Raw genomic sequence first — 13144 nt, 5'->3', positions numbered from 1 at the left:
TGCTCAATACAACATACAGGGACTGGGCTGCCTGCTCAATACAACATACAGGGACTGGGCTGCCTGCTCAATACAACATACATGGACTGGGCTGCCTGCTCAGTACAACATACAGGGACTGGGCTGCCTGCTCAATACAACATACAGAGACTGAGCTGCCTGCTCAGTATGACATTCAGGGACTGGGAGCCTGCTCAGTACGACATACAGGGACTGGGCTGCCTGCTCAGTATGACATACAGGGACTGGGCTGCCTGCTCAGTTCAACATACAGGGACACTATACTAAACAGTCACTGTTAAGGCTGTTGAGATTACACTGAGATAACCAGTTCTGTGGATAATATCCAATGGGTCGAATGAACAAGTTGTTGAATAAACAACTTTAAAAGGCTTTATAGAGCACTCATAGGGTCTTCATAAGGTCCTCATACTGTAGCTAGTTTGTAAACATCTGGATGTTTACAGAGTGCCTCACTGTGTAGCAGAGCTGGCATAGGATGCTAGGTGATGTACTCTAGAGGAGACTGTCACAGCTTATATAGGCTTCTTAGTGCATTCATTATGAAGCATGACATACTGTAGAGGGGATACATCGGGGGAACTCAGTTCCTGACCTTCAGGACATCTAGGGTTGGTTTTCCAGACATAACCTAGTCCTCATAGGGTTGGTTTCCCAGACATAACCTAGTCCTCATGGGGTTGGTTTCCCAGACACAGACACAGCCTAGTTCTCATAGGGTTGGTTTCCCAGACACAACCTAGTCCTCATAGGGTTGGTTTCCCAGACATAACCTAGTCCTCATGGGGTTGGTTTCCCAGACACAGACACAACCTAGTTCTCATAGGGTTGGTTTCACAGACACAGACACAGCCTAGTCCTCGTGAAGATTCTCCATTGAGCATGTTCTTTAGTCCAGGATTCGGCTTAATCTGTGTCCAGGAAACCTGCCTTTTAAACGGATCAGTCTGACATTACTGGACTATTCTGGAATTACTGGACTGTCTCAAAGACGGAATAGATTCAATGTTTATTATGCAGAGTGGAAAACTAACGCTAACATCTTACTTAAAGCCTGCAGCTATAATGCTTTATGTCTTATCATGTGGCTCACAGTATGCTATTTCTCTCTAGGACATTTTCAACATTGTAATACATCATACCTGCATGCAATGGCAAGTGTTGCCCTGTTTATTCAACAGCTTGATAATCCTTGTTGTTTCAATTGGCATATTATCAACATGTTTGTTTCAAGTAATAAAGTTTATTGTCCATATAAAGTTGTTGAGATTTTTATGAAACAGGTGGAAATGGAGCATTGTTACGTTGCCTGTTTATTCAGCAACGTTTGGATGTCACTTTCTATACTGAATGTATTTCAAACGATGGTGACTGCCAAGAGAGAGCTTCATCATAACACTGCTGCCTGCTTCTTCCTGGTTAATGATATGATTTGGTTATGCAGCTGTGTGATAGTGTCTTTTCTATCAACCTGGACGATGAACACACACACACACACACACACATCAACGATGAACACATAAATCTATTACAATCACGATGTGAAACAAGGGTGTGCACTGTCAGATAATTAGGTCCATCAGAAACACTTCATTATCACACACACACACACACCCCTGGCCCCATAATTTATTTATAATGTCGACATAGTCCTAATTTGTTTACAACCAGGACTCCACATTCAGACAGATATTTCATGGAAACAAATAAACAGGATAATTTCTGAATTTATTTTAGCCTGTTGCCTTCGAGTGGGTTATTTAATACACTTGGGAGTGAAACAGAGAGCAGGCGACTGGAAGATGTCAACGAGTTCTTGTCTGTTCTGTGAACTTTAGCACTGTTTAGTTGAATGTCTCTGTAGAGGACATATCACTTCGATAAATAAACTGCTGAAGATGAGACCTTTGCTACAACATGAAGACAGACCGGTCATATCAGGTCTCATCTTTCAGGATAGGAATCAGGATTTAGATTTAGGGTTGGGTTTGGAGACATAAATTGTGTTTATAGATGAAGTTGACATTTTGTCATGATGCTTGTGACCAGTATCCCTTGTAAGAGGCCCTGGCAGTAAGAGCATCAATGATTGGATAAACCACCTTGGAACAGTCTCCTGAGTAGACTTCAGACCTTTCAAAACAACATGTTGTTACTGCACATCTGTACTTATAATGCATGGAAATGATGGCGTTCTTGTGTAGGACCTGAGTTTCAACTTGCTCTTTCCTCTGCAGGGTGAGAAGGGACCAGCTGGGGAGCCTGGTGCGGAGGGGAAACCTGGGATAAATGTAAGATACTGTTTTGATTCCCAGTCTGTTTATTCATCTGCATCATTCATTATTAACATTATAAACATAGTCAGTTGCCCTAAATAAATGTAAGGTCCTATCTTTGCTATTTTACAATCGTATGCTGTTTATTCGTTTGCATCGTTAATAATAAAAACAGTGGCCTAAATAAATGTGCAGGTTAATTTAGGTTGGAAGGGTGTTGGAAGGCGCTCAGCCAGGTTAATTTAGGTTGGAAGGGTGTTGGAAGGCGCTCAGCCAGGTTAATTTAGGTTGGAAGGGTGTTGGAAGGCGCTCAGCCAGGTTAATTTAGGTTGGAAGGGTGTTGGAAGGCGCTCAGCCAGGTTAATTTAGGTTGGAAGGCGCTCAGCCAGGTTAATTTAGGTTGGAAGGGTGTTGGAAGGCGCTCAGCCAGGTTAATTTAGGTTGGAAGGGTGTTGGAAGGCGCTCAGCCAGGTTAATTTAGGTTGGAAGGGTGTTGGAAGGCGCTCAGCCAGGTTAATTTAGGTTGGAAGGGTGTTGGAAGGCGCTCAGCCAGGTTAATTTAGGTTGGAAGGGTGTTGGAAGGTGCTCAGCCAGGTTAATTTAGGTTGGAAGGGTGTTGGAAGGGGCTCAGCCAGGTTAATTTAGGTTGGAAGGGTGTTGGAAGGCGCTCAGCCAGGTTAATTTAGGTTGGAAGGGTGTTGGAAGGCGCTCAGCCAGGTTAATTTAGGTTGGAAGGGTGTTGGAAGGCGCTCAGCCAGGTTAATTTAGGTTGGAAGGGTGTTGGAAGGCGCTCAGCCAGGTTAATTTAGGTTGGAAGGCGCTCAGCCAGGTTAATTTAGGTTGGAAGGGTGTTGGAAGGTGCTCAGCCAGGTTAATTTAGGTTGGAAGGGTGTTGGAAGGCGCTCAGCCAGGTTAATTTAGGTTGGAAGGGTGTTGGAAGGCGCTCAGCCAGGTTAATTTAGGTTGGAAGGGGCTCAGCCAGGTTAATTTAGGTTGGAAGGGTGTTGGAAGGCGCTCAGCCAGGTTAATTTAGGTTGGAAGGGTGTTGGAAGGTGCTCAGCCAGGTTAATTTAGGTTGGAAGGGTGTTGGAAGGCGCTCAGCCAGGTTAATTTAGGTTGGAAGGGTGTTGGAAGGCGCTCAGCCAGGTTAATTTAGGTTGGAAGGGTGTTGGAAGGCGCTCAGCCAGGTTAATTTAGGTTGGAAGGGTGTTGGAAGGCGCTCAGCCAGGTTAATTTAGGTTGGAAGGGTGTTGGGAGGCACTCAGCCAGGTTAATTTAGTTTGGCCTATTTACTTGTTTTTAGAACATTCTCTTGCCTGTCCCCTCTGTTCCCTCCCCATGCGTGCTAATATTAGGTTAAAGTTGTTATTTAAAGCTAGCATGTGATATTTAAGGGTAAAGGGGACACCTGAGAAGACAGAATGTCTTGTATGCATGACTGCCATGTGAGCGAGTATCGTTTTTCTGATACTAGAACTAACTACGGGGCCTGGCTCAGTGGAAGACTACAGCCATGTAACCGTGCCCAAAGCAATCCACGTTCCACATGTATATGTCCTCAGCTTGTACAGTCATAGACGTATCAGGTGACAGAGAAAGAACACGTCTGGTGGCTCCGTAAAGACGATGACTGCAGCTCTATATCATCCCATCTGTTGTTTTTATGTGTTGAAGTATTAAATATAACCTTTGCAATAAGGTACGCTTCCTCTGAGTGTTGCTCTACTGTAAAATCTGAGATTTACACTTACAGTCAGTGATATCAAGTGTCAATTAGGACGTTTCCCTCTAGACTTTCTCACTGCGGTCAGCCTTTCGGTGTGGTTTCTGGAACTCAGTGGGTAGAGCATGGTGATTGTAATGTCAGGATTGTGGGTTTGATTCCCGGGGCCACCCCATACAAAAACGTGTATGCAGGTAATGACTGTAAATCGCTTTGGATTAAAGCTTCTGCTAAATGTTAAGTCTACATCTGAACACTAATGATCAGGTTGTTTTCCTATAGACGTTCACACAAGGATCAGCCTCACAACCTAAGGTTATGGGTGATGTTCAGCTATGGAGGTGAATCGCTGAGCCAATGGAAACATTGTAAACAGCATTTTCTGCAGTAACCTCTGTGGTATTCGTTGGGCCTGGCCACTCTAGATATCTGTTACCCTTACGGGATCTGGTTCCAACGCAGCTTTGAAGGCAGTTCCCACTCACATGACACAAATCGCATACCTAAACGGCAACCTATTCCCTATGTAGTGCACTACTTTTGACCAGGGCCAGTAGGGTTGACCAGGGCCCATAGGGCTCTAGTCAAAGTAGGGCACTATGTGGGGAACAGGGTGCCATTAGGAACGCAGACACAACAGACAAGACAAACCCCTTACTGTAACTCTAACGGTGCATCTCTTAGCCTCTCCACACATGACAAAACTTCACCCTTCTTGTCTAAAGTAAAGTGCCATTACCACCAGCCAGGCAGCCACTCTGGTTAGAAAGTGGCAGAGGGTGCGCCATAAATGGGACCCTATTCCCTATGTAGTGCACTACTTTAGACCAGAGCACAATAAAGCGAATAGGGTGCCATTTGGGACTCGGGCAGCAAGTAAGTAAACATAATTAGTCTGCTGTCTTGAGAAATTCCCCTGCTACTCTCTCTCTCTTTCTCTCCCCTCTGCTACTCTCTCTCTCTCTCCCTCTCTCTCCTCTGCCTCTCTCTCTCTCTCCTCTGCCTCTCTCTCTCTCTCCTCTGCCGCTCTCTCTCTCTCTCTCTCTCTCTGTCTCTCTCTCTCTCTCTCTCTCTCTCTTTCTCTCCCCTTCTCTCTCTCTAGCCCCACTTCTCCCTCCCTCCCTCCCCACCATCTCCCTCTCCCCTCCCTTCTTCGCTCCCCCTCTGTCTCTCTCTCCCCCTCCCCTCTGTTTATTTGCTAGCTGAAGCGGTAGATGTAGAGTGTGTACTGGGGAGCTGCCAGATTGTGTTGTTGTGGCCTGGGCGCTGTCGGAGCGAGGGAGGCGCAGTGCTGTGTGTGTGTTGTGGCCTGGGCGCTGTCGGAGCGAGGAAGGCACAGGGCTGTGTGTGTGTTGTGGCCTGGGCGCTGTCGGAGCGATGGAGGTGTAGTGCTGTGTGTGTGTTGTGGCCTGGGCGCTGTCGGAGCGAGGAAGGCGCAGTGCCATGTGTGTGGGTGTATGTAGGTGTGTGCGTGTGTGTGTTGTAGCCCGGGCGCTGTCGGAGCGAAGGAGTCACAGTGCCATGTGTGTAGGTATGTGTGTGTAGGTATGTATGTGTGTGTAGGTATATGTGTGTAGGTATTGTGGCCTGGGCGCTGTCGGAGCGAGGAAGGCGCAGTGCCACGTGTGTGGGTGTGTGTAGGTATGTGTGTGTAGGTATTGTAGCCCGGGCGCTGTCGGAGGGAGGGAGGCACAGCGCCATGTGTGTGGGTGTAGGTATGTGTGTGTAGGTATTGTGGCCTGGGCGCTGTCTGAGCGAGGGAGGCACAGCGTCGTGTGTAATTAGCAAGGCTAGCGTACACAGCTCCCTGTAGTGTCTCACACTGTGCTGCTGCAGGAGAGACAGAGAGGAGAGAGACAGAGCAGAGTAGGCCTTGAATACCAGGTATTGAATTTGCCTGGTGATATGTAACCAATGTAACCAACTGTAAACCCTAAAGTCAGCGCTAGAGTCAGTGCTAGAGCGAAGACTCAAAGCCTCCCATCCCTCCCTGCCTGCCTGTCATAAGGCCCAAGAGCACTGAGCAGAGGCTAACAAGAGTTGTCTCTCCATCTCCCTCTCTCTCTCTCTCTCTTCCTGCCTAGATATGTGGTCTGAGCCCCAGCCTCTAAGCAAGGAGGCAGAGATATCATGGTCTTTACTGGTCTGATCTTAGGGAGACAGGACAGAGATATCATGGTCTTTACTGGTCTGATCGTAGGGAGACAGGACAGAGATATCATGGTCTTTACTGGTCTGATCTTAGGGAGACAGGACAGAGATATCATGGTTTTTACTGGTCTGATCCTAGGGAGACAGGACAGAGATATCATGGTCTTTACTGGTCTGATCCGAGGGAGACAGGACAGAGATATCATGGTCTTTACTGGTCTGATATTAGGGAGACAGGACAGAGATATCATGGTCTTTACTGGTCTGATATTAGGGAGACAGGACAGAGATATCATGGTCTTTACTGGTCTGATATTAGGGAGACAGGACAGAGATATCATGGTCTTTACTGGTCTGATCTTAGGGAGACAGGACAGAGATATCATGGTCTTTACTGGTCTGATCTTAGGGAGACAGGACAGAGATATCATGGTCTTTACTGGTCTGATCCTAGGGAGACAGGACAGAGATATCATGGTCTTTACTGGTCTGATATTAGGGAGACGGGACAGAGATATCATGGTCTTTACTGGTCTGATATTGGGGAGACAGGACAGAGATATCATGGTCTTTACTGGTCTGATATTGGGGAGACAGGACAGAGATATCATGGTCTTTACTGGTCTGATATTGGGGAGACAGGACAGAGATATCATGGTCTTTACTGGTCTGATCCTAGGGAGACAGGACAGGGAAGGATAAAGGTCCAGCCTCCGCCTCTCTCTTCTCCGATCCCTCTCTGCATCTCTTTCTAACTGGGTTACTCTGAGGGAGACGGGACAGAGGAGGGAAGAGAGGGAATCAGAGGAAAATGAAGGCAGAGTAAAAGGGAGGAAAAGGTTCACTCTCTCCCTAAAGACATCATTATCTTCAGCAGACAGCAGAGAGGGAGAGAGGGGACCTTTCTCTAAAGATCAACAACATACATCATTTAGAAGTGGCCTCAGTTTCAGCCTACTACCTTCTCTATTTTGTTCCTTCATACCACCACAGTGTTAAGCAGCAGACCTGGGTTCAAATACTATTTGAAATCTTGAAAACAATTTATAAGTTTGCTCTAGCCTGTCTGGAGTGCTAGAGGGCGGTGTTTGCAGTTTTGAGACTATCCTACTGGTCCAGTAAGACAGGCAAGCTCAATCAAGCCCAGATAAAGTATGATTCAAATAGTTTTTGAACCCAGGTCTTACAGGTGGTGAACTGTGCCAGGATGGATCTATACAGTAGGTTGAATACAGAGAGTTAAAACATGTAGGACGATATTTGGACAGTGGAATCAGAACAAATGTAAATACCTATTCAGTATGTTTTTTCCTCTGAACCCTTAACATTTGTGTACTAATTTACTAAGTGAGTATTGTACTAGGTCCAGATGTCTGCATTTGCTGAAGAGGTACCATTAGCTGATGCCATGACGACAGCTAGTCTTCCAGCGGTCCACTGGCTTTAGTGGGTGTATGAAACCTCTCCCTAGAAATTAACCATTTAAATGACCAGGGCTATCCCATCCAGTGGAAATGGGGCTTTTAAATCCAGGATGTATCACAACTGGCCGTGATTGTGAGTCCCACAGGGCGGTGCACAACTGGCCCAGCGTCATCCGGGGTTTGGCCGGTGTAGGCCGTAATTGTAAATAAGGATTTGTTTTTAACTAACTTGCCTAGTTTAAAAAAAAAATATTTTTTAAAAATGTCCCTCACAGTGCATGGTTCTAGTCTGTTACCACACAGTTTAATCCACTACAAACTAAAGACCTTCTGTTCAATCCATGGTCAGTTCAGGTACTGTGATGAGAAAAATCCCTTGACACACCATATGGTGTTAATAACCTGGTTTATGGTCTGGATTATTTGAATTGCTTATGAGATCAGTACATGATCAAGTGTCAATGTTTTCTACCTTAACTATTAACCTATAGAATACCGTGACTATAAACCTATTGTCACGATCGTGAAGGAGTGGAACAAGATGCAGCGTGGTATTGTCACGATCGTTATAAGGAGTGGAACAAGATGCAGCGTGGTATGTTTCCATCCTTTTATTGGGAAGAGAAACTCAAAGAACAAAAACAATAAAGCGAAAAAATGAAACGTGAAGCTCAAAGTAGTGCTCACAGGCAACTATACCTAGACAAGCACAAAGGGGCAATGGCTGCCTAAATATGATCCCCAATCAGAGACAACGATAAACAGCTGCCTCTGATTGGGAACCATATCAGGCCAACATAGAAATATAATCACCTAAATGCCACCATCACTATAAACCTCTAGAATACCACTATAAACCTATAGAATACCACCATAACTATAAACCTATAGAATACCACAATAAACCTATAGAATACCACTATAACTATAAACCTATAGAATACCACCATAACAATTAACCTATAGAATACCACTATAAACCTATAGAATACCACTATAACTATAAACCTATAGAATACCACTATAAACCTATAGAATACCACTATAAACCTATAGAATACCACAATAACTATAAACCTATGGAATACCACTATAAACCTATAGAATACCACCATCACTATTAACCTATAGAATACCACCATAACTATACACCTGCAGAATACCACTATAAACCTATAGAATACCACCATCACTATAAACCTATAGAATACCACTATAGACCTACAGAATACCACTATAAACCTATAGAATACCACTATAAACCGAAAGAATACCACTATAAACCTATAGAATACCACTATAAACCTATAGAATACCACCATAACTATACACCTATAGAATACCAATATAAACCTATAGAATACCACCACCACTATTAACCTATAGAATGCCACCATAACTATAAACCTATAGAATACCACTATAAACCTATAGAATACCACTATCACTATTAACCTATAGAATGCCACCATAACTATTAACCTATAGAATACCACTATAAACATATAGAATACCACCACCACTATTAACCTATAGAATACCACCATCACTATACACCTATAGAATACCACTATAAACCTATAGAATACCAACATCACTATAAACCTATAGAATACCACTATAAACCTATAGAATACAACCATCACTATAAACCTATAGAATACCACTATAAACCTATAGAATACCACTATAACTATAAACCTATAGAATACCACCAACACTATAAACCTATAGAATACCACTATAAACCTATAGAATACCACCATCACTATAAACCTATAGAATACCACCATCACTATAAACCTATAGAATACCACTATAAACCTATAGAATACCACCATCACTATAAACCTATAGAATACCACTATAAACCTATAGAATACCACTGTAAACCTATAGAATACCACTATAAACCGAAAGAATACCACCATAACTATAAACCTATAGAATACCACCATCACTATAAACCTATAGAATACCACTATAAACCTATAGAATACCACCATCACTATAAACCTATAGAATACCACCATCACTATAAACCTATAGAATACCACTATAAACCTATAGAATACCACCATCACTATAAACCTATAGAATACCACTATAAACCTATAGAATACCACTGTAAACCTATAGAATACCACTATAAACCGAAAGAATACCACCATAACTATAAACCTATAGAATACCACCATCACTATAAACCTATAGAATACCACTATAAACCTATAGAATACCACTATAAACCTATAGAATACCACCATCACTATAAACCTATAGAATACCACCATCACTATAAACCTATAGAATACCACTATAAACCTATAGAATACCACCATCACTATAAACCTATAGAATACCACTATAAACCTATAGAATACCACTGTAAACCTATAGAATACCACTATAAACCTATAGAATACCACCATAACTATAAACCTATAGAATACCACCATCACTATAAACCTATAGAATACCACTATAAACCTATAGAATACCACCATCACTATAAACCTATAGAATACCACTATAAACCTATAGAATACCACTATAAACCTATAGAACACCACTATAAACCTATAGAATACCACTATAAACCTATAGAATACCACTATAAACCTATAGAACACCACTATAAACCTATAGAATACCACTATAAACCTATAGAATACCACTATAACCTATAGAACACCACTATAAACCTATAGAATACCACTATAAACCTATAGAATACCACTATAAACCTATAGAACACCACTATAAACCTATAGAATACCACTATGAAGCTATAGAATACCACTATAAACCTATAGAACACCACTATAAACCTATAGAATACCACTATAAACCTATAGAATACCACTATAAACTTATAGAACACCACTATAAACCTATAGAATACCACTATAAACCTATAGAATACCACTATAAACCTATAGAACACCACTATAAACCTATAGAACACCACTATAAACCTATAGAATACCACTATAAACCTATAGAACACCACTATAAACCTATAGAATACCACTATAAACCTATAGAATACCACTATAAACCTATAGAATACCACTGTAAACCTATAGAATACCACAATAAACCTATAGAATACCACTGTAAACCTATAGAATACCACTATAAACCTATAGAATACCACCATCACTATAAACCTATAGAACACCACTATAAACCTATAGAATACCACCATCACTGTAAACCCATAGAATACCACTATAAACCTATAGAATACCACTATAAACCTATAGAACACCACTATAAACCTATAGAACACCACTATAAACCTATAGAATACCACTATAAACCTATAGAATACCACCATCACTATAAACCTATAGAATACCACTATAAACCTATAGAACACCACTATAAACCTATAGAATACCACTATAAACCTATAGAATACCACTATAAACCTATAGAATACCACCATCACTATAAACCTATAGAATACCACTATAAACCTATAGAATACCACTATAAACCTATAGAATACCACCATCACTATAAACCTATAGAATACCACTATAAACCTATAGAATACCACCATAACTATAAACCTATAGAATACCACTATAAACCTATAGAGCACCACTATAAACCTATAGAATACCACTATAAACCTATAGAATACCACCATCACTATAAACCTATAGAACACCACTATAAACCTATAGAATACCACTATAAACCTATAGAATACCACTATAAACCTATAGAATACCACTATAAACCTATAGAATACCACCATCACTATAAACCTATAGAACACCACCATCACTATTAACCTATAGAATACCACTATAAACCTATAGAATACCACTATAAACCTATAGAATACCACTATAAACCTATAGAATACCACTATAAACCTATAGAATACCACTATAAACCTATAGAATACCACTATAAACCTATAGAATACCACTATAAACCTATAGAATACCACTATAAACCTATAGAATACCACTATAAACCGAAAGAATACCACCATAACTATAAACCTATAGAATACCACCATCACTATAAACCTATAGAATACCACTATAAACCTATAGAATACCACTATAAACCTATAGAATACCACCATCACTATAAACCTATAGAATACCACCATCACTATAAACCTATAGAATACCACTATAAACCTATAGAATACCACCATCACTATAAACCTATAGAATACCACTATAAACCTATAGAATACCACTGTAAACCTATAGAATACCACTATAAACCTATAGAATACCACCATAACTATAAACCTATAGAATACCACCATCACTATAAACCTATAGAATACCACTATAAACCTATAGAATACCACCATCACTATAAACCTATAGAATACCACTATAAACCTATAGAATACCACTATAAACCTATAGAACACCACTATAAACCTATAGAATACCACTATAAACCTATAGAATACCACTATAAACCTATAGAACACCACTATAAACCTATAGAATACCACTATAAACCTATAGAATACCACTATAAACCTATAGAACACCACTATAAACCTATAGAATACCACTATAAACCTATAGAATACCACTATAAACCTATAGAACACCACTATAAACCTATAGAATACCACTATGAAGCTATAGAATACCACTATAAACCTATAGAACACCACTATAAACCTATAGAATACCACTATAAACCTATAGAATACCACTATAAACTTATAGAACACCACTATAAACCTATAGAATACCACTATAAACCTATAGAATACCACTATAAACCTATAGAACACCACTATAAACCTATAGAACACCACTATAAACCTATAGAATACCACTATAAACCTATAGAACACCACTATAAACCTATAGAATACCACTATAAACCTATAGAATACCACTATAAACCTATAGAATACCACTGTAAACCTATAGAATACCACAATAAACCTATAGAATACCACTGTAAACCTATAGAATACCACTATAAACCTATAGAATACCACCATCACTATAAACCTATAGAACACCACTATAAACCTATAGAATACCACCATCACTGTAAACCCATAGAATACCACTATAAACCTATAGAATACCACTATAAACCTATAGAACACCACTATAAACCTATAGAACACCACTATAAACCTATAGAATACCACTATAAACCTATAGAATACCACCATCACTATAAACCTATAGAATACCACTATAAACCTATAGAACACCACTATAAACCTATAGAATACCACTATAAACCTATAGAATACCACTATAAACCTATAGAATACCACCATCACTATAAACCTATAGAATACCACTATAAACCTATAGAATACCACTATAAACCTATAGAATACCACCATCACTATAAACCTATAGAATACCACTATAAACCTATAGAATACCACCATAACTATAAACCTATAGAATACCACTATAAACCTATAGAGCACCACTATAAACCTATAGAATACCACTATAAACCTATAGAATACCACCATCACTATAAACCTATAGAACACCACTATAAACCTATAGAATACC

At 40.5% G+C, this 13144-nt stretch overlaps 1 protein-coding gene across 3 annotated transcripts in view; it reads left to right on the top strand.

Moving 5' to 3' along the window:
- The window catches only part of LOC109876727 (collagen alpha-1(XIX) chain), a 247488-nt gene that overhangs the window by 45318 nt on the left and 189026 nt on the right, over positions 1-13144 (top strand). For all 3 annotated transcript variants that reach the window (XM_031813088.1, XM_031813089.1, XM_031813087.1), the window contains exon 13: positions 2259-2312. In XM_031813088.1, coding sequence (XP_031668948.1) covers positions 2259-2312 — 54 coding nt within the window. The remainder of the gene's footprint in view (positions 1-2258; positions 2313-13144) is intronic.

The sequence above is a fragment of the Oncorhynchus kisutch genome, unplaced genomic scaffold, assembly GCF_002021735.2.
Source record: "Oncorhynchus kisutch isolate 150728-3 unplaced genomic scaffold, Okis_V2 Okis04b-Okis11a_hom, whole genome shotgun sequence".
NCBI classification, from domain to species: Eukaryota; Metazoa; Chordata; class Actinopteri; order Salmoniformes; family Salmonidae; genus Oncorhynchus; species Oncorhynchus kisutch.
Note: the sequence above shows the minus strand (reverse complement) of the source record. Positions and strands in the feature narration are given on the sequence as shown.